We start from the raw sequence: 22,981 nt of genomic DNA on the forward strand, positions 1-22,981 counted from the left end.
GAATCAGATGACCGAGATGATGATCTTATACCTGTACTTTCTCTAACAAACATGTCCACATTTGAGGATATGGCTGCTGTTATAGATCTGCAGGACATGGAGCCAGGGGACGTTCCAGAACTTGGTGAGGACCCAACTGTACAGAGACTTTTTAAATCTGCAGCGCTGATAGGGATCATTTCGGAGTCCCTTCAGGGAGTTGAAATTAGAGACTTCTTGATCTTTGACAGCACAGTGCTCCTTTATGAGTAGAACAAAGTTGCAGTCTTCCTGTTTTCCTGACCATCTGGTCATAGTGCAGATACTCACGGATCACTGGGAGGTACCAAAGGACCATGTGAATAAAAAAAAATAAACCACAAGCCAAGAGTAAACAATAATCACTACTCAAAAAAACTCTTGTAAATGTAACAGTGTCTTTGTCAAAAAGAGGCTTGAAATTAAACCTTACTGTGGATTTTTATATATTTTTAGAAAATTTTATTTAAAAATTCTATAGAGATAATTCTTTTTTTTTAAAATATCTTTATTCCTTTTTACATTATACAAACAAGTGTACAATAAATCAAGTCATACTATACATTCTTCACTTGAAACTTTATAATCATCTTATACCATAAATTACCTCCCCTCCCTCCCTTTCCAAATATTTTTGTAACTACTCATCCTAATGTCATAAAACCCACCCATCCACCCTCCCACCCTATACATACTAAATGGGGATAAATTAATTTATTTATTATAGTAATCAATTAATGGTCCCCACACATCTTTAAATTTCTTATAATATCCTCTCTTAATCGCCAATGTTTTTTCCATTTCATACACATGACACACCAAACTCCACCAGAAACAGTAATTCAACCCCCTGTAGTCTTTCCAATTGTATGTTATTTGTTGGATGGCAACTCCTGTTAAAATCATTAACAGCTTATTATTATTCGAGGAGATTTGACTTTTGGCCCTCATAGACATCCCAAACAAAACGGTGTCATATGACAGGGCCACATGATTCTCTAACATACAATTTATTTGTCCCCAGATCAATTTCCAAAAATTATTAATAAGAGGACAATAAAATAATAAATGATCTAGGGTTCCAGCCTCAAGATGACAATGCCAACATCTATTAGACTTAGAGCAATCCAATTTTTGTAAACGAACAGGGGTCCAAGAGATAATTCTTAAGAAGAGGAGGAAAAGCTTCAGACTCGAACCTGCCACAGTCAATTTCAGTGCAGACAGATCTTTCACAGAGAGAAACCTCATTGGCATAAAAATGTGTTCTCCACCGATTCAGTCCTCTACTATATAGTTATTAATGTTCCATTTAATCAATTAGACTTAATCTTCTCACTTCTTCGTTTATCATGTTCAACTACATGACAGTTACTCATCCGTTTGCTCTTTTACAAAACTTATAACAAAAATCCTTTTATCCACTTGTCTTAGCATGAAGACTCTTCTTTATCAGGACTGGATGTCTTCCGAAGAGAGTATCATGTATGCTTGTATAACGATATTCCTATAAGTCAGTATATCACAAACTGTGTTCCGTGGCAGATTCCAGGTGTACCGTGAGATGCTGGCAAGGAGGAGAGGCTGACTGCTTATAGGATGTGCCTCTTGCAGCAGTCAGCATGTACCGACAACTCTCCTCCTTGCTGGTGTCTCTCCTCCTCTCCGCACACTTCTCCTCCTCCAGGATCCCCTACCGGTGAAGTGACAGGTTCAGGGTCGCAGCCGGAGGGCCTCCGTGCATGCGTGGACGTCAACGTCCGCTTACTTCCAGAAGCCTTCCGGCTGTGGCACCTTAGGGCATGGAAACTTTTGCAGGACACTGCTCTAAATGCTTTCCAGATGAAGCAGCAGGACATTAATACTTGTTGGATAACCTAGCCTTAGCTAATAATGGCCAGCCAACGTTTCGCTGAAGCTGCGTCAGGGCAAAACTGGGCTCATTCAATTTGACACATCACCTCTGTTCTCACTGTGCTAGGCTATCTAATGCTCTGCTAAAAATGGAAAGAGCGTTGGCAGTTCAAAAAGGTTACTATAATAAATTTAAGGATGTGAGGGGGCCATTTTAAAATTATTCTAATGAATAATTTACACTTTTCCCAATTTTAATTCTTACATGTGGATCGGGGGGGGGGGGTTGGATTTCTATTAATAATATATATGAATGATAAGATATATTCATGTGGTATATTTTTTGTTGTATATGGAAGTGGGAGGGGGTGGGGGATATATCTTTTTATTGTTTGATATGGTAGATTTTCAAGTGATATTGTATTCTAATTGTTTGATATTTACTGTACACTTGTGAATTATAAAATGAATAAAGAATGAAAAAAAAATAAAAATAAAATAAATGCTCTGCTACTTCATCTGGAAAGCACTTAGAGGGATATTGTTATACAACTGCACATGATACTCCCTTCAGAAGGCATCCAGTCCTGATATGGGTGTCCAGATGGCAGATGAAATTTAATGTGGACAAATGTAAAGTGATGCACATTGGGAAGAATAATCCAAATCATAGTTACTGGATACTAGGGTTCACCTTAAGGGTCAGTGCTCAAGAAAAATATCTGTATGTCATCATGGAAAATACACTGAAACCTTCTGCCCAATGTGCGGAGGCGGTCAAAAAAACAAACAAGATGCAAGGAATTATTAGAAAAGGGATGGTAAACAAGACTAAGAATGTTATAATGCCTCTGTATCGCTCAGTGGTGCAACATCACCTTGAGTATTGTGTTTAGTTCTGGACTCATTATCTCTAAAAAGATATAGCAGCACTAGAAAAGGTTCAAAGAAGAGCGACCAAGATGATAAAGGGGATGGAACTAAAAAGGTTAGGGCTATTCATTTTGGAAAAGAGATGGTTGAGGGGAGATATGACTGAAGTCTACAAAATCCTGAGTGGTGTAGAATGGGTACAAGTGGATCGATTTTTTTACTGCATCAAGATTTACAATGACTAGGGGACACTCAATGAAGTTAATATTTTTTACTCAAATAGTTAAGCTCTGGAACACATTGCCAGAGGATGTGGTAAGAGCAGTTAATGTAGCTGATTTTAAAAAAGGTTTGGACAAGTTTCTGGAGGAAAAGTCCATAGTCCACTGTTGAGACAGACATGAGGGAAGCCATTGCTTGCCCTGGATCAGTGGCATGGAATGCTGGTACTAATTGGGTTTTTGCCAGGTACTTGTGACTTGGATTGGCATTCCTAAAGGCGGGTACTGGGCTATATGGACCATTGGTCTGACCCAATAAGGCTATCCTTATATTCTTACTAAGATAAATGGATAAGAGGACTTTTGTTATAAGTTTTGTGAAAGAGCAAACAGATGAGTAATTTAAAAGCACACAGTGCAGGATGTATATTGTCATGTACTTGATAAGTGAAGTAGTGAGAAGATTAAGTTTAATTGATTAAATGGGACATTAATGACTCTAGTAGAGAATTGAATCGGTGGAGAGGAGGGTTTTATGCCAATGAGGTTTATCCCTGTGAAAGATCTGTCTATATTGAAATCGATTGCGGCAGGTTGGAGTCAAAGAAGCAAGGGTCAGAGCTACTATAGAAAGATTGCTGTCTATACAGCCATTGAACCTGTTCCAGAGCCTACTCAGGCTCTGGCAGATACTCAATATACTTCATCGTGCCAAAGAGAGGCTCTGAAGACTGGAGACCAATTTTGGATCTTGAGGCAATCAATGCAATCCTTAAGGTTCTTCGGTTTCAAATGGAAATGGTGAGGTAGGTGATTGCCTCTGTCGTGCCAGGTGAGTTTCTGGCTTCTCTGGATTTGACAGAGGCCTACCTCTATATTCCCATTTTTCCAGATCACAGAAGGTACTTGAGGTTATCCTTGGACAAGCAGGCAGCATATTCTCACTTCAGGGTGATACCATCCACGGAGCCCGGTATGGACAGTGCCAAAAGTGTACTATCATTTTAAAGTTCTTAAGATGCTTCGAGGCTGCCCACACTGTGCATGCGTGAGTGCCTTCAGCTCGACATTAGCTTGCAGTTCCTCAGTTCTTCATTTTCTGCGGAGCAAAGAAGTTGGTTTTGGACTCTATCCAGTTGAATTGCCTTCCCAGTCAACTTAGTTGGCCTTTTTGGTTTGTTTCTTTTATTTTATAATTAACTTTTTTTCTATGTTTCTGTTTCTTTAAAAAAAAAAAAATTATTTTTTTTCCTGAGTTTGGCCTTCAGGTCTTTTCTTCCAATTACATTTCGCTCTCGTATTGCAACCATTATGTTTTTTGACCTTTCCGCTGAGATTTTTCCTCTAATGTTGAGGCCTTCTAGTGGGTTCAAAAAGTGCACTCATTGCCAGTGGCCTATCTCCATCACTGACCCGCACAACATAGTAACATAGTAGATGACGGCAGATAAAGACCCGAATGGTCCATCCAGTCTGCCCAACCTTATTCAATTAAAATTTTTTATTTCTTCTTCTTAGCTATTTCTGGGCAAGAATTTAAAGATCTGCCTGGTACTGTGCTTAGGTTCCAACTACTGTAGTCTCCATCAAAGCTCACTCCAGCCCATCTACACCATCCCAACCATTGAAGCCCTCCCCAGCCCATCCTCAACCAAATGACCATATACAGACACAGACCATGCAAGTCTGCCCAGTACTTGCCTTAGTTCTTCAATATTTACTATTATTTTCTGATTCTAGATCCTCTGGAAAAGCATCATGAGTGGAGTGCTGCAAGGTTTGGTGCTCGAGCCTGTGCTCTTCAACATATTTATAAACAACCTGGAAATTGGTACAACGAGCGAGGCGATTAAATTTGCGGATGATACAGAGTTATTCAGAGTAGTGAGGACAAAGAAGGCCTACAACGAGACATAAACATGCTTGAGGAATGGGCCGCGAAATGGTAGATTAAGTTCAATGTGGATAAATGCAAGGTGATGCATGTCGTAACAAAAATCTTATACACGAATACAGGATGTCCGATGCAGTACTCAGAGAGATCCCCCAGGAAAGAGACTTGGGAGTGAAGACAAGTCAATGAAGCCGTCTGTGCAATGTGTGGCTGCAGCGATAAAGGCAAACAGAATGCTAGGAATGATTAAGAAGGATATCACAAACAGATTGGAGAAGGTTATCATGCTGCTGTACCAGGCCATGGTGTGCCCCCACCTGGAATACTGCGTCCAACACTGGTCACCGTACATGAAAAAGGACATAGTACTACTCGAAAGGGTCCAGAGAAGAGTGACAAAAATGATTAAGGGACGGGAGAAGTTGCCATACAGCAAGAGGCTAGAGAAACTGGTCCTCTTCTTCCTTGTAAAGACGAGACTGAAAGGGGACATGATCGAAACATTCAAGATAATGAAGGGAATAGACTTAGTAGAGAAAAAGAGATTGTTCACCCTCTCCAAGGTGGAGAGAACGAGAGGGCACTCTCTAAAGTTAAAAGGGGATAGATTCCATACAAACTTAAGGAAGTTCTTCTTCACCCAGAGAGTGGTAGAAATCTGAAACGCTCTTCCAGAGGAATTCAAGACAAGGTTAGACAAGTTCCTGCTGAACGTACGCAGGTAAAGCTAGACTCAATTAGGGCACTGGTCGTTGACCTAAGGGCTGCTGTGTGAGCAGACTGCTGGGCACGATGGATCACTGGTCTGACCCAGCAGCGGCAATTCTTATGTTCTTATCTCTCGCTTTTTTGAACTCTGTCATCATTTTCCTCTCCACCACCTCTCTCGGGAGCGCATTCCAGACATCCACCTATAAAGAAGAATTTCCTTACATTGCTCTTGAGTCTCCCACCCCTTAGCCTCAAATTATGCCCTCCTGGTTTTTACCATTTTCCTTTCTCTGGAAAAGATTTTGTTCTACGTTAGTACCTTTCAAGTACTTGAACGCCAGAGCACTGAGTAGACACTTGTATCTTCTGGTCTACCTTACAAAAATGCTCTCTTAAAGCTCGATGCATCCAGCAAGAGAAGCTGTTTGGACCAGCCATGGCCTCCAGCAACAAATCGATGCCTTCGGTACCGACGGTACTGGCATCGACGCCTTCCTTGATGTCAGACTTCCTTCCTGCATCAGGTAAACCTGCTAAGAAGCCATCCTCTTCACATCCAGCATCACAAGTATCTTCAGTATCGAGTCCCTCGATGCGTTGACACCATCACCAATCTTCTAATGTACAGGTTATGTCTCCTTCAGGGCGTGCTTCCTCATCGAGGTTACCCACTCCTCGACACCCTGCAACACCGATTGTACTGGCTTATGAGCCAACGGTACTGGTTCAGTTTCCAAACCTAAAAAAGGATTTGAGGCGATAATTTTCAAGTGATTTGGTGATTGCAGCAGTGGAACAGTATTTCAATGACCAGACACCAGAGTATTTTATGGAAGGGTTACAGAAACTTCAGACATGTGCCAAGTGTGTTGAACTTAGGGGTGAATATGTGAAATAACTTGTAAGTTTCATGGTTTAATGTCAGTCCCTTCTTGGTTGGGCTGAGAACTTTTCAACACCCCCTTATATACTGTGACTTATCTTGATATGATGACCAGTGATGAAATATTCTCGTGATTAAAAGCTAGGAAGTTGGAAAACTATGGATATTAGTTTTATTTTGTGGGGAAAACAGTGGCAAGGGGCCATCACAATTGTAGCTTATTGGAATATGTTTTTCTTCTTGCTGTTAATGTTAGGGAGATCACGATTTGATGGAGCTGCACCACAACCAGCTGCTGTGCTTTTAACTAGACCACAGCCGATCACAGTCACCACTTCCATCCCACCATCTGCTCCCAAACCACAGCCAACAGTAAACAAACCCAATGTGGCTGTCATTGAGATGAAGTCTGAGAAAAAGGATCCTCCAAAACTCACTGTACAGGTATGAAGCAAAAACAAACAAAGTGGTATACAATTAAGTAGAATAATGCAACTTCCCATAGAGAAAGAATGGATTAGCAATATAATAAACCAGTGCATTGCTTCTTAGTGTTCACACTATGTTTGCAGTTTCTAAAGATGGATGTAATTTGTTGGAATGGGTATGCAGAATTGTATAGGGAAGAATAATCAGGGCATTTCAGTATCTGACATTTCTCTATAGGTGCTGCCAAATGTGGATATTGACAGTGTTGTAAGTGAGAGCGCAAGTCTGAATGAGAGATCTCAAAGCCCAGTAAATTCACCTCCTCCTCCTCCTTCAACAGAGACTGTCATACAGGTATGAACCAGAAATTTTACTTTAGAAGATGTTAATGATAAGTTAAAAGTTAATATTATTTCTGGTGCAATAGGGTTGGTATGCTGAACCATAAGGTTGTTCATGCATGCTCATGAGCAAACTGCAGAAGATATCAATCACAGCTATTCGGTTCCTCCTCCTTCTCCCTGGTCTCTGCTGCCCCCTTCAGTTCTTCCTTCTGCAGGCAAGCATGAAGATGCTGTTCTGGTTTGCTCCCTTTATTTCTTTATTATTTTGTGGTATTCGGCTTTTTATTTTGGTTGTTGCGGTTTTTACACGGCTCCAGGGACTGCTTGGAGAGGAACAGACTTTAGTCTGCAGCTGGCTGGTATATCCTTCGGGGATCTGTTCAACCAGCCTGCTGAAGATTTGTGGAGCTCAGGGTTCCAGGCCCTCAGCACTTACTTGCTTCCTTAATTCGGTCAGGAGCTTGAGTGCAGGCTGTTAGGCATCAATAGCGTTCCTCAGGGCGCTCGGGGTGCTGGCTGCAGTTTCGCCTCCTCTTCCTCATTTCTGTGTCCATCACGGCCTGAGGGAGTACAAGTCCAACTGGCAGTCTGAAAATCTCGGTGTGGCAGCTGACTGGTGGCATGAGGTAGAGAATCCCTCTAGATCTAGCTACACTTTAAAGGAGCACCATTTCCCCAGCACATGGTCTATGAGTACAGGCTATGGGGAAAATTTTAGGGGGGGTCTGAAAAACTGTGTTTTGATGGTTCCTGCAGTTAGGTCTTTGGTCTCCTCTCCCTCTAAAATCTTATTTTTTATGTTTTGGTTAGCCCTGAAGTGTTTTGAAGCCATTTTTTGTGCCAAAATTCTACGTGGTGGCCATCTTGGATTTCCCAGTTTTTTTCTAAGTTCTTAAACTTATTTAAAGCACCTTGTTTTGCCTCAAAATTGGTAAGGATGGCGTCCTCAGACCCTAATACCCCTATAATCATGTCTTATTTGTCCTGGATGGGTGGCTGAAAAGCGCCCTTGTGCCAAGTGCTGCTTGGCATGGGATGGAGGGGGTGATAGCTTTGAACTTAGCCCCTCCATAGACCTCTAGGACTGGAGAATGGCAGATGGTCCTGTTGGGGGGAATGAAAAACCTTCTGGAGCCCCAGGACAGCAGCCCTGCTCGCTATAAGGGTGTAGATGCTTCTCAGCCCAAGAAAAGGCATTTGCTCCACTCTAAGGGGCAAGGAAAGTTGCCCTCTCAGGCATTTATCCCAGAGTTCATTAATCTTCTCTGACAGGCACAAGACAATAAACAGACAGGTTTCAAGTACATAACTCGTGTGGAACAAAGAGAGGAAAAGGACCTCGGATGCCTGCGCTAGTTGACAAGTATGAACTTACAACATAGTAAAATGCAGGGACAGGTTGTCTTTCATTGGTCCAAAAACCTCTCAGGCTGATTGACTATCTAATATGTATTTTTTTTATATTTTAATTTTTCTTTTTCTATGCTCAATATTATTCAATTTTCAAATAGAGTCAAGCATTCTAAACGATCAGCAAAAATCTCATGTATCTGTGTGCTAGTCAGGTTCTGTTTTGGTCTGACGAGACCCATTTCACCAAATATCTTGGCTTCCTCAGGGGTCAGTATTAAATGTGCATTAAGCTCGACCAGATCGCTAATCAAAAAATGGTTGCTTATTTATATTTGCTTAGCACCTTTTTTATGTGATACATTTTTTATCTTGCATATATTTTAATGTTGTTTGTTTTAGATTCCATGTTTCCTAAGATTTAATGCACTTCAGATATGGTTTATCATGCATTTATTTATATAGTTTTTTTCTCTTTGCTTTACTGTTTTTGTGTTTATTCGTTTTAAAGTTGTCCTTCATTTTGTTTTGTTTAGTGCTATTTGTCCCCTGAGGAATGCATCCATGAATGCTGAAACTGGGATCCTAGTCGGGACCTTTTAAGATTTTGTGACTTTCTATTACAATAAAGTACCTGTTTGGTGGATTTTGACATCTCGCTTGCCTCTTTTCTTTGTTTGGTTGTTACATATTGAGGCAAAACTCCTCTTTCCCTTTTCTGTTTGATTCATTTCTGGTCACCATATATCAAAAAAGGTATAGCAGAATTAGAAAGAATTCAAAGAAGAGTGACCAAAATGATAATGGGGATGAAACTCTTCTCATATGAGGAAAGACAAAGAGATAAAAAGAACCCTGAATATATATCTGGCAGTTAGTTGTTGAACTTTACTGACTGAGGGCTGGATGTACAAAACTCTTCGATGGTGTACTAATTGCTAAACTATTTTGACTGGTTTAGTGACCGATAGAATTTGCCGATCCAATTTTCAAAATGGCTCATCGCGTAGTTTTCTGTGTGGGTGTACGTTCTCCAATTCTGGCATGCAAACAACCTCATTGCTATTAAAATGAGGTCATTAATATTAAAATGAGTCATCCGATTGATTGCCTAACATTGCTTGCCGTAATCGGATCGCTTATACCGATCTGAAAAAACTTGACAGTCCTTAGACCCTTCCCTGTGCATCTCAGGATGTGCTGGGAAGGCCTGCCATTTTGGAGTGGTGGGCCTGCGAGCAGGAGGGACTGGGCATCCCTCCTGCTGTCATCTTAATGTAGAGGTTCGGGGGTGGGGAGCATCCCCCTTGCCGACTTTTTGTAAAGCGAGGAAGGGGAAGGGAAGGGTCAGTTCAGGGGGGTCTTGGCTGGGGGTGGGTTGCAGTGGCAGGAGGAAGTTGGCCTCTCTCCTACCTTTATTTTTCTGGGGGGTCATCGGGTGGGGGGAGCGGGGGAGCCCACCTCAACATTTTTTGTTTTTAATGATCAGATATTGTGAATGCGTTACACTTAAACATCTGTGTCCTTAGTAAATGAAAACACATGTCAGAGCCGTTGGTAACACAGTCTGGATATCACTGTCATCATAGTACTGAATCTTTAATATTTGAGGTTGTAGATGAGATACTGGTGAAGGAAGACGAAGGCTATGATGCCTTGTGGTTACAGTTAGATTTTACTGCTACCTTCAGTAAATATCTCATCCAAAATTAATGCAATATCTTGAAGACATTGGTATTAAATAAGTGGTATTGAAATGGTTTTGTGGTTACTTCTGTCACCGTATACAATCAGTCTGTTGGAATCAAAATCTTCTAAGAGGGTTTTTTTTTATGAGGAGTTTCACAAGGATCACTTCTCTCACCTTTAACAAAATCATTGTATAAATATATGTATAAATGGCCACGAATTTGGTCTTGGAGGATGAGATGTACAGTGTCTGCATCTATGAGACAAACCTGTTTTTTTCTGTTACATAGAGCATTTTGGACCCCGGTTCGTCTGCAGAAGTTAGATAGCTCTAAGTCAAATAGATGCTGGCACTGTCATCTCGAAGCTGGGACATTAGATCATTTGTTATTCTACTGTCCTTTGATTCTTGCTTTTTGGAAATCAATATGGGTCAAATAAATTGTATGTTGGAAAATCCAGTGGCATTATCCTATGATACTGTACTGTTTGGCATGTCATTGAGGGCTAAGAGCCAAATATCATCTAAGAATAACAGGCTTCTACTTATTATAACAGGGGTTGCCATTCAACAGATTACGAGTAATTGGAAGAACTGGAAGAGACTTAATTACAGTTTATCCCAGGACAAGCAGGCAGCATATTCTTGACTGATGGGTGACGGCACCGACGGAGCCCCGGTACGGACAATTTTAGAGTGATTGCACTCTAAGAACTTGGAAAGTTCTAGCAGGCTGCACCGCGCACGCGCGAGTGCCTTCCCGCCCGACGGAGGCACGCGGTCCCCAGTTTCTTAGTTTCCGCGGAGCTAAGAAGACGCATATTCCAACTGCTGTTGGAAAATTTTTTCAAATTTTTCTCGCCTTCCCACTCGCGCGTTATTTTCTTGTCGTGATTTATTCACCTTTTCGTTTCTTTCTTTTATTTCTCTATTTGTCACATTTATAAAATGGAAAGGACAATAGCCTTACAGCAGGGGAATTTTAGAAAACTTCAGGAGATTTGGGAGCCATTAACAAAATATTGTAATGATTGAATTTTATTTTTCCCCTTAAAAATGCACATCCGGGATGGGGGGAGGGGGAGAAGGATTTTTTGATTTGAGCATTAAATATGGTATATAGGAACATAATTTATGGTAGGTTTTCTTGATTTTAAAGAATGTAATTGATTAGGGGGGAGGTGGGGATAAATTCCGATATGGAGTTTAACAGAATATTAAGTGTTATATTTGAGTTTAAATTGTTATAAATGCTGTTACACACTTATTGTAAGTTTAAAAAAAATGAATAAAGAATTGGGGAAAAAAAATCATTGTATAACTGGAACAATGATTTTCACTTTTTTGTAAATCATAGATGACATTCAACTTGTCAGCTTCATAGAAACATAGAAACATGATGGCAGATAAAGGCCAAATGGCCACCCGGCCTGCCCATCTGCAGCATCCACTATGTTCTCCTCTCCTTAAGAGATCCCATGTGCCTGTCCCACGCTTTCTTGAATTCAGACACAGTTTTTGTCTGCACCACCTCTTCTGGGAGACTATTCCATGCATCTATCACCCTTTTTGTAAAAAAGTATTTCCTTAGATTATTCCTGAGCCTATCACCTCTTAACTTAATCCTATTCCCTCTCATTCTGGAGCTTCCTTTGAAATGAGAGAGACTCACGTCATGCACATTTATGCCACGTAGGTATTTAAACGTCTCTTATCATATCTCCCCTCTCCTGCCTTTCCTCCAAAGTATACATATTGAAATCTTTAAGTCTGTCCCCATACACCTTATTATGAAGATCACCAACCATTTTAGGAGCCTTCCTTTGGACCGACTCCATCCTGGACCGACATATCTTTTTGAAGGTGTGTCCTTCAGAATTGTACACAATATTCCAAATTAGTTCTCACGAGGGGCATCAATACTTCCTTTATCCTACTGGCCATACCTCTCCCTATGCACTCTAGCATCCTTCTAGTTTTTGCTGTTACATTGTCAACCTGTTTGGCTACCTTAAGATCATCACATACTATCATACCCAAGTCCCGCTCCTCTTTCATGCACAGAAGTTATTCACCCCGTAAACTGTGCCCTCGGGTTTTTGCAGTCAAAATGCATATACCACACCTAGCGTACTCCCTCTATTAAATTGTCTGGACATCCAGTCAGAGAATTTGATCAGATTTGACTGACAAGACCTGCCTCTTTTGAATCCATGTTGCCTCAGGTCCTGTAATCCACTGGATTCCAGAAAGCGTTTTCATTAATTTACTTACCACAGAAATCAAACTTTTACACCCTGTAGTTCCCTACTTCTTCCACTTTTGTGGAGAGGGACCATGTCTACCCTTTTCTAGTCCTCCGGTACCACTCCAAGAGAAACATTGAAAAGGTCAGCTTAGTGGAGCCACCAGAACTTCCCTAAGTTCCCTCAGTACCCTTGGATGTACACCCATCAGCCCCATCACTTTGTCCATCTTTAGTTTTGCTAGCGCTTCATGAATCCTCTGAAAATCCCATCTCCATCCCTTTTGCAGTCCTGCTCCTTTCGCTTCAGCTGTGAACACAGAACAAAAATATTTGTTAAGCAACTCTTTGCATCTGCCGGTCCACCCCCTCCGACGTCAGTTATTCAGGTTGGTTGATGGTGATGCCGGGGGAGGGCAGTGTTGTCGATCTCCTGGGGTGGGGGGGCCAGAACAGAAATATTTGTTAAGCAATTCATCCTTATCTTTATCAGTTTCTACATATTTTTCCTTTTCACCTTTGAGTCTCGCAATGCCTCTCTTGCACTTCCTATCAATAATATATCTAAAAATGTCTTGCTCCCCTGTTTTACTGTGTCGGCTATATTTTTTTTTTTCCTTTTGCATCTTTCCTTTCCTGACTACTCGACCAGCCTCTTAACTTGTCCAAATATTTTTGCAAAGATGTCATCTCTAGCTTTAACAAGAAACTTCAAATTCTGGCAGACAGGATTTGTAAGCATGATTTTAATTTTAAATACTGATAACTACATTGCAGAGGATTTATCATGTAAACAACATGCTTTACATCAGGGGTGTCCAACCTGCGGCCTCATGAAGTATTTTGTGTGGCCCAAGTCAAGAGCAATGCAGTGTTTTCCTCTGCTGCCCCTGGGTGTTTACCGTCTTGCCGGCTCCCTCCTCTGTCTTGCTGCATCATTTGTGCGACCCCAGAAACATTTTTTTAGGCCAGTGCGGCCCAGGGAAGCCAAAAGGTTGGACACCCTTGCTTTACATGTTTTACCTGAGGTGTAAGGCAAGTCATTTCCATTGCTGCAAGATATAGTAACCTTAGATTTTTAATGTGACGGCGTATTGAAATTTAATGTCCAGATTGGTAACATTGTGAAATATTGATTTTTATTTTTTTTTCCATCTTCGAATGTTAAGTCAATTGAAACCTGTTTTGACAGAAGGTAAATTGATAAAAATAGTGCATGCTCTAGTTACTAGTAGGCTGGAATACTTTAATTGTCTTTTGAATGGATTGAGTAAATCCAGCTGATGTCTGCATTTAGTGCAAAACACTGCAGCTTGATTAATAAGAGGGAAGAAGATGTCTGATCATATTACTCTAATGTGGAACCATTGGTTGCCTCTGCTGCTCGTGCTACCTTTAAGATGCTGTGTTTATTATACAAATGTTTTCAGGTGGGACCAGGGAAGGATTAATTCTTCAAGGGTCCCTAGGCACACAAGTACACTGGGCCCCCCTGGCCCCGCCCCTACCCCACCCATGTCCCACCCCCATTTATCTGTTTTCTTCTTTACTTCTTTTTTTTTTTTTTTTTTCCCCATTATTTTTTATTTTCAATTTTTACATAAAGTGTACAAAATATTAAAATACAATTGATAAATACATAGTATCACTTTTATATCTAATACATTATATATCTGAATTTGATTTTTCCCCTCTCCCTCCCCCCACCCTTTTATTACTTTAATATAATATTTTTAATTTTGAAATTTTACATAAAATGTACAAAATATTAAATTACAATTAAATAAATACACAATATCATTTTTATATCTAATACATTATATTCTAAATATATTTATATCCCCTCTCCCTCCCCCCACCCTTTTATTATTTTTCATTCATAAATATTGTATAACATATTATAACATATTATGTAAATATTATTTTCATTATCCCCCCTCTATGTGCGTCATAAAAAAGATACTTAAAAGAAGAAAAGAAGAAGAGAAATCTTAATATTTATTCATTGCAGTATTTTGTCAATGGCCCCCATATTTTTATGAATTTGATATATGTCCCTCTTTGTATTGCTATTGTTCTTTCCATTTTAAATATGTGACATATTGTATTCCACCAAAATGTATAATTTAGGTTATTATAATTTTTCCAATTATTGGTTATATGTTGAATGGCAACCCCTGTCATTATTAATAAAAGCTTGTTATTTTCTGGTGAAATTTGACTTTTTTTTCTCATCATCATTCCAAATAATATTGTATCATATGATATTGCAATATGATTTTCCATCAATTTATTAATTTGTGGCCAAATTGAATTCCAAAAAGTTTTAATATAGGGACAATGATACAATAAATGATCTAATGTTCCTGGTTCTAGATTACAGTGCCAGCATTTATTGGACTTAGAACTGTCTAATTTTTGCAAACGTGTAGGGGTCCAAAAAGCTCTATGTAATAAAAAGAACCAAGTTTGTCTCATAGATGCTGACACTGTACATCCCATTCTCCAAGACCAAATTAGTGGCCATTGAGATGCATTAATCTGATGTCCAATCTCAATGCTCCAAATATCTCTTAGACCATTTTTTGGTTTTTTATTCAAATATCCAGATATTAATTTATACCACAATGCGGCTTGATGTCCTAGGAAGTCTGTTTGAAAACATAAGAACTTTAAACTATATTGATTATTTAATGTTTTCCATTCAGGGAACCCAACCTGAATGGCCTGCTTCAATTGCAACCATTTAAAACTTTGTGTTTTATTAAGACCAAATCTATGTTGCAATTGTGAAAAATCCAGCAGTTTACCTTCTGAAATAACATCGTCTAGAGATCTAATGCCTGCAATAATCCAGTTCTTCCAAAGGATTTGAGCTCCGCCTATTTTGATCTTGGAGTTTATCCATATAGATTGATTAGTTGATTTATTTATTGGGATAGGTGTTAATTTATCAATAAACCTCAATGTTTTCCAAGTATCCATTAATATTTTATTTTCTCTGTATCTTCTAGGTATGTTAATACTTGGCAAATGAACTAAATTTAGGGGAAACATAAGGCGCCATTCCAAATATAACCAATCCGGTGCATTATCCATAAGTTCTGGGAGGATCCAATACATACCCTGACGTAGAATATAGGCTTGATGGTACCTATAGAAATTTGGAAAATTTACCCCTCCCTCTTTAATTGATTTTTGCAAAGTTACTAAAGCTATTCTAGGTGTTTTACCAAGCCAAAGAAATTTTATTAAAATACTATTAAGTTTTTTATAAAAGGACCCCTGAAAATAAATAGGTATCATACTCATTTGGTAGCAAACTACAGGTAATATCATCATTTTAATAGTTTGAACTCTTCCCCACCAAGAAATATGTAATGGGTTCCATTGTTCACATAACTCCGTAACTTTTTTTAATACATATTTTTCATTCTCTTTTACTGTATCTTCAATTGTATTTTTAACTTGAATGCCAAGATATTTAAATCCTTCTTCTTTCCATATAAATGGAAAAGTATCAAATAATCCTTTTACACAATGAACATTCAAGGGTATAATTTCAGATTTATTCCAATTAATTTTATAACCTGAAAATTTGCCAAACTTATCAATTAATTCCAATAAAGAAGATAAGGTAGACTCTGGATTTCTCAAATAAAGTAAAATATCGTCAGCATAAGCCGAAATTTTATATTCCATATCTGAATATGGAATACCTTGTATCTCCCTCGTTTGCTGTATTGCTAACAATAAGGGTTCTAATACAACATCAAATAATAAAGGAGATAAAGGACAACCTTGTCTAACTCCCCTCTGCAATTGAAAACCATCAGAAATCTTATTATTAATATTTAGTCTTGCAATCGGGAAGCTATACAATGTTTTTACCATTTGTATAAATCCAGAACCTATACCAAACCATTCTAAAGCCTGATACATAAAATTCCATTCTACCCTGTCAAATGCTTTTTCAGCATCTAATGAAACTGTAAAAGCCGGTTCATCCATTTTTTTTGATAAGTTTAACATGTGAAACAATAATCTAGAGTTATTAGAGGAATGTCTTTTAGCAACGAAACCCGTTTGATGCATATCTATAATATGTGGGAGAGCTTTGGCTAGTCTCAAAGCCAAAATTTTCGCCAAAAGTTTATTATCAACATTTATCAAAGATATAGGCCTGTAGTTTGAAACCAAAGTAGGATCTTTATTTGGCTTAGGCAAAACAATTATTATTGATTCAGCCATAGTACCTTTAATATTACCTTTTGTAATTTGTGTCTGATATAAATTTAGTAAATGTGGGGAAAGGATATTTTGAAATGTTTTATAAAATTCTACTGTATAACCATCACCACCTGGAGCGGATCCAACTCTAAGAGATCTCAATGCTGTTTCTAATTCTTTTAATGATATAGGTTCATCTAAACTCCGTTTTATATGATCAGGAACCTTAGGTCCATTAATTAAGTCTAAAAAATTTTTTCCATCTTTTTGTCTCTCCAAATAAGGCTCGGAAGAATACAGGTCCTTATAAAATTTTAAAAATTGTTTTATTATTATATTTGTTTGATTTGTTATTATACCATTATCATCTTTAATTCCATTAATATTAGTTCTTCTTTTTTTTGCTTTAAGATAATTTGCCAATAATCTCCCCGCCTTATTAGAATTTCCATAATACATTGTTTGCTTGGAAAACAAATCTCTTCTTATCATTTTTGAATTTAATTCATTATATTTACCTTTTGCTTTCAAAAGAGCTTGCAAAACTTCATATTCCCATTTACTTATCAATTTAGCTTCTAATATTTTTATTTCTTTTTCTATTTCTAAATATTGTATTTTAATCTGTTTCCTAATAAAAGCTGAATATGATATAATATTACCCCTCATAGTTGCTTTAAATGCATCCCATAAATTCTCTATAGATGTATCCTCCACTAAATTTATTTGAAAGAAATCGTTAATTTGTGTTTTAAAATTTTCCAAAAATTTGTCATCCACAAGCAATGCATTATCAAATCTCCAAAGAGGTCTACCATTCTCTAATTGATCTAATTGTATTTCTATCCATACTTCCGCATGATCCGAAATAATAATAGGATCTATGGAAGCTTTAATCACCTGTTGCACTTTATTTGTTGAAACAAAAATATAATCTATTCTTGAAAATGATTTATGAACCTGTGAACAAAATGAAAATTCCTGATCATTAAAATGAAGAATACGCCATATATCTTTCAAATCACATGATTGAACCAAATTATCTAAACCTAAAGATTTAATACTTTTACCTGGTTTTTTATCCAATAATGGATCCATTTCAGCATTAAAATCTCCAGCCACCACTAAATTAGAAGCAGCCAGTGGTAACAACATATTCTGTAATTTTTAAAAAAATTCTGTTTGATTCGAATTAGGGGCATATATATTGAACAACGTCAGGGCATCATTTCCCATACTTATTTCAATATGTATCCATCTTCCATGTGGATCTGAATTTTTTACCTTAATATTGGCCATACATTTTTTATTTATAAGAATTGCTACCCCTGCCTTTTTACCCTCTGCTGGAGCAAAAAGACATTCTTTTACCCACCCACCCGATAATTTCTGTGATTCCTTTTTATTAAGATGGGTCTCCTGCAGACAGTAAATATCCGCATTTTGCTTTTTTAAAAATGTTAATACTTTTTTCCTTTTGATTACGTGATTCAGGCCATTGACATTAATAGAATATAACTTAAAAGACATTATATATTTTAATACTTCTCATTATAATCTTTTTCTCCTCTTCTTTCATATTTAGAATCCAAAAATTGTTTTTCACGACACACATATTTACCCCTAAAGTATCTAATCCCTTGTTTATTTTTTCCTTAATCTTTCTAGTAAATACTCTCCTTTTCCCTCCCTTTCCCACCCAATACAATGGCTGCTTAAGGATACACATTGGAACTGTAACCCAAATCTTTTCCTCCCCTCTAGGCATTCAATATTCAATGAAATTTCCCTTCTATCTATTTATATTTATCTTTAATATTTTTAGTCATATTTTCATAACATATCATTAATGTATCTTTATCCATTTAACAGTTTTTAATTTATTTTTCTTTGGTATTATTATTTACATCATGAAATTTCATCTTAAACATATATTTAGTATGTTGTTAATGTTTTTCCTATATCTTGCTCTTTCTTTCTTATAAGTTTTTATTGTCTTTTCTTTGTATCATTTTTCTTTCTTCAGATATTTCAATATTTCATATTTTTATAATTTTTTCATAAAGTCATCAAAACCATCTTAAAATTTTATATTAAAATATCATAGGTTCTGGTTTAGAAAGAAAAGCTTTTAGTTTTTCTGGATCCTCAAAATATAAGGATTTGTCTCCAGATGATACTCTCATTTTCGCTGGATAATATAGACCATATTTAAAGCCTTTTTCTTTTAGTTGAGGTCTCATGTCTAATAGTCTCTTTCTTTTATTTGCTGTATTTTTGGCAAAGTCCGGTAAGAACCATATTCTAGATCCTTTATAATTTAGATTTTTGTCTTTCTTTGCCGCATTTAATATTTCTAATGCTTGTTGGTATCTAAGCATTTTGAAAATTATTGGTCTTGGCCTGTCTTTATTTTCTGTATTTTTAACTGGGATCCTATGCGCCCTTTCTATTTCAAGTGGTTGTTTCAAGTCTAGTTGTAATATTTTTGGAATTAAATTTTCTAGAAAAAGTATGGGATTTTTTCCTTCTAAATTTTCTTGTATTCCAAAAAGTTTAATGTTTTTCCTTCTTCCTCTATTCTCATAGTCTTCCAGTTGATCTTTTAATTTATTCAATTCCAAATTATCATTTTTGCATCTGTTTGCTTCACGTTCCATGACCTCCATTCTAAATTCCAATTCAGTTGTTCTTTTGTTATTACTTTCCATTGGTCTATGAATGTTTAATATTTCTTCCTTCATTTCAGACATATTGGTTACAGTTTCCTTAAGCATTTGTTTAATTTGTCTTAGTTCTTCCATGACTTCTGCTTTACTCAATATGTCAGGTTCTTCTGCTGGAAGTGGGATCTTGCTTGGTGTTATTTGATCTTGTTTTTGTCTTTTTGCTGACGTGCCTGTTTCATTTTTGTTTTGTCTGGTAGTTGCCATGTTGTTGTTTCAATCACAATTCTCAGTATTCAATAAGATTTTTGGAATTTTTGAATCCTTTCCTTCAGGTTATCAGTTTAATTTCGTTGGAGAGAAGTTTCAATTGATATTATTTTCACCAATTTTTTTCACACTATATAATAGGAGAAATCAGCTCCTTACCCTCAGGATTTCTCATCAAAATCTGCAGAGGAGGGCTTTTTTTTTTTTTTTTTTTCAGTCTTTTCTACTTTTAGATTGATAGGCACTATTCTTCTCACCAGAATCAGTTTTTAATTTAAGGAGTTTTATCTTCTCCTTTTTTCTTTGACAGATAGTAGTCCTTTATCAAAGTAAGTAAGAACTTTTTGTTGACTAATATATTTTTAATAAACTGCCTTCATTCTTTTCAGTGTCTTCAGGCAATTAGTAGATCTCCCAGGGTTCATACCGACTGTAAAGGGCTATCTCAAAACCGTCACAGCTCAGGAATTTAATTAACAATAGGCTTCAGATTATAGTCGGGTTTTTTTTTTTTTCAGTTTAAATTTTTAACAGCCCTTCTCAATATCGTGATGATTTAATTGTTTTTCTTCACAAAAAGAAATCAGCAAAGGACAAATTAGTCTCCTCCGTTCTCCACCCTTAGGGCTCCAACTCAGCACCGGCAGGAGAAATCAAACCGTCACTTAAATCAATTAATAGCAGCCTCAGAACAAGATCAGCGTTTTCTCACCTTACTGTTAGTCAGTTTTCAACACGAAGGAATTAACAACTCTTGTTTAGGCATAACAAGCATAATATTAGGCTGGTATTATTCACCTTAAGTTTTTTTTCCGTCGCTCCAGCAAACTTTCTCCTCAATCTCCTTCTGTTTCAGCAAAAAGTAAAAATTCGCCGATTCTTTACCCTCAGGGTTCAGCGTCTGTTTCAAACCGCCAATCCCTTTCTATCTTCCTTTCCTTTAGGTTTCAGGCACGGCAGGTCAAATATTTTTTGCAGATTTATCTTATTAGCTCTGTCAGTCACTTATCCTCAATATCACGCCGTTTTAGCGCTAAAAAAAAACCCGGCAATCCTTTCTTCTGGCTCTCCTCTCACAAGCCCAGTCGCAGCTACGATAGAGGAGAGCAACACTCACTCCAGTAATCTTCTTCTATTTCAATTATCTCTAAGGAACTGACTTTTATCTGTTCTTAGCGACTCACAATTCAAATGCCGGCATTCCTCTCTCTCAGCTTTTCACTCGCAGGCTTCACTGTCTCAGCGCTGCAATTCAAGTCTCATAAAACCGTTGAAGAAAAAAAACGGCACTCTGCCTTTCTAGCTCCTATTACCTCAGGCTTCGTTTTAACTTCAGCAAAAGAGGTTATTTCATTTATCATATGTTCCGCTTCTTTAGTAATTATTTCTTTGATGAAATTATCCAGAAGGGAATAATAATTTTTTATATTCTGTGCCTAGATGAAGAGGAGCTTTGCGATTACACGTCCATTCGTGTTCGCGTTAAGCCACGCCCCTTTCTTCTTTACTTCTTTATTTCCACTTGTATTTCTTTTTTTTAAAATTCAAAACAAAGATTAGTATACCAGTGCACAGTTTTTCTTCTATGCAACCCCCAGACATCTCTGAACAAATCCCTCTTCCTTCCCTTCCCACCTACTTACCCAGGAATTTTACTCTGAACCCTTTCCATGCATATATGAAAGTGTTCAAATATTTGTAAAGCAGTAATACTATCCAAAATATAAGTCTATATTAATAACCAAGTTTACAACGCCTTTCAACTACCTCACTCTACATCAACCAACTGTAACCCATTTGTATGTATAAACAACCAAATCTGTAACTCCTCTAGTACGTTCCACTCCATGTATGTTAATTTGCAACAAAACAACAAGGCAAGCAGTCCACCAAAGAATCCAACGTGAAACAAAAGAAGATTGGCAGAAAATAAGGAGATTCAAATCAGGTTAATTCTAGGTGCTCCCAAGAACCATGCCTGATGCATTTCGCCAAACAAGGCTAGTCAGCGCTAACAAAAAATCAGATCTTTCATACAAACAGAACATAGAAAACACTTTCGCCTAGTATGGAATAAGTAATCACAAACTAACCTCTCCCCCCTTTTACAAAACTGTTGTATGGTTTTTAGCCACAGCCAGCGCTAAAAAAATGCTCTACAGTTTTGTAAAAGGGGGGATAAAATAGAAATACGTAGACAAAGGTTAAATAAAACCACCAAGACACTGCACGCTGCATACAATGTAACACCACAGAAATAGCAATGCATGTCCTCTAAAGCAAAAAAATAAATAGAAAAATTTTTCTACCTTGTCTTGTCTGGTTTCAGCTCTCCTCATTTTCTTGTCACTCTCTTATTCATCTTCTGTCCTTCTGTGCCACTTCCAGAAACTGTATGCCTCCCCCTTCCATCTTTCCCTTCACTCCCATTGGTCTGGAATCCATCTTCTTCCATTCCCTCCTCCAATGGTCTGGCATCTCTCTCCTTTCCTCTTCTTCCCTTCCCTTCCCTCTCACACTCCCACAACCCCATGGTCTGGAATTTCACTCTCTCCTCTCCCTTCCCCCCACTTCCAAAAGCATCAGCCCCCTTTCTTTCCCTTCAACCCAATTCCATCCAGTATCTTTCCCCTTATATCTCTCCCCTTCCCCTGCACACCAATTCCATCAGCATCTGCCCCTTTCTCTCCTTCCACCACCTTTCCATACCACCCTGCCCCCTTTCTCTCCCTCCCCAACCCTTCTAGGTCAGAGGGGGCCCGCTGAAGAAACAGAGGACTCTGTGTTTTTTTTTCCTTGGCAGCACTGGGCCTCCCCTGGAAAGATCGGCAGCACTGGGCCCTCCCCCCCCCCCGGGAGATTGACAACACCGCCCTCCCCCAACGCCATCAACCAACCTGAATAAGTGACATTGGAGGGGGTGGACCCGGCAGATGCAAAGAGTTGCTGCAAGGTCCCAGATGACTGCATCTGCCGGTCCAACCCCTCCGACATCACTTACCTCTTCCCTGAGCAGAGCTGGCAGATGCAGTCATCACGGGTCCTTACAGCAACTCTTTGCATCTGCCGGTCCACCCCCTCTGATATCACTTATTCAGGTTGGTTGATGGCGATGCCGAAGGAGGGCGGTGTTGTCGATCTCCTGGGGGGGGGGGCCCAGCGCTGCCGATCTTTCTGAGGGGGGGCCCAGCGCTGCCAATCTTTCCCGGGGGACCCGCGTTGCCAAGGGAAAAAAACAAACAAACTGAGTCCTCTGTTTCATCGGGCCCCCTGACAACTTTGGGCCCTAGGCACTTGCCTACT

The 22,981-nt window shown here is 38.3% G+C and overlaps 1 protein-coding gene across 5 annotated transcripts in view; it reads left to right on the forward strand.

Moving 5' to 3' along the window:
* KIAA0586 (KIAA0586 ortholog) overlaps nt 1-22,981 on the forward strand; it is a 397,462-nt gene that overhangs the window by 166,730 nt on the left and 207,751 nt on the right. For all 5 annotated transcript variants that reach the window (XM_033951201.1, XM_033951204.1, XM_033951205.1 and 2 more), the window contains 2 exons: nt 6,711-6,898; nt 7,121-7,237. In XM_033951201.1, the coding sequence (XP_033807092.1) occupies nt 6,711-6,898; nt 7,121-7,237 (305 nt within the window). The remainder of the gene's footprint in view (nt 1-6,710; nt 6,899-7,120; nt 7,238-22,981) is intronic.

Source organism: Geotrypetes seraphini, chromosome 7 (genome assembly GCF_902459505.1).
Source record: "Geotrypetes seraphini chromosome 7, aGeoSer1.1, whole genome shotgun sequence".
Lineage (NCBI taxonomy): Eukaryota > Metazoa > Chordata > Amphibia > Gymnophiona > Dermophiidae > Geotrypetes > Geotrypetes seraphini.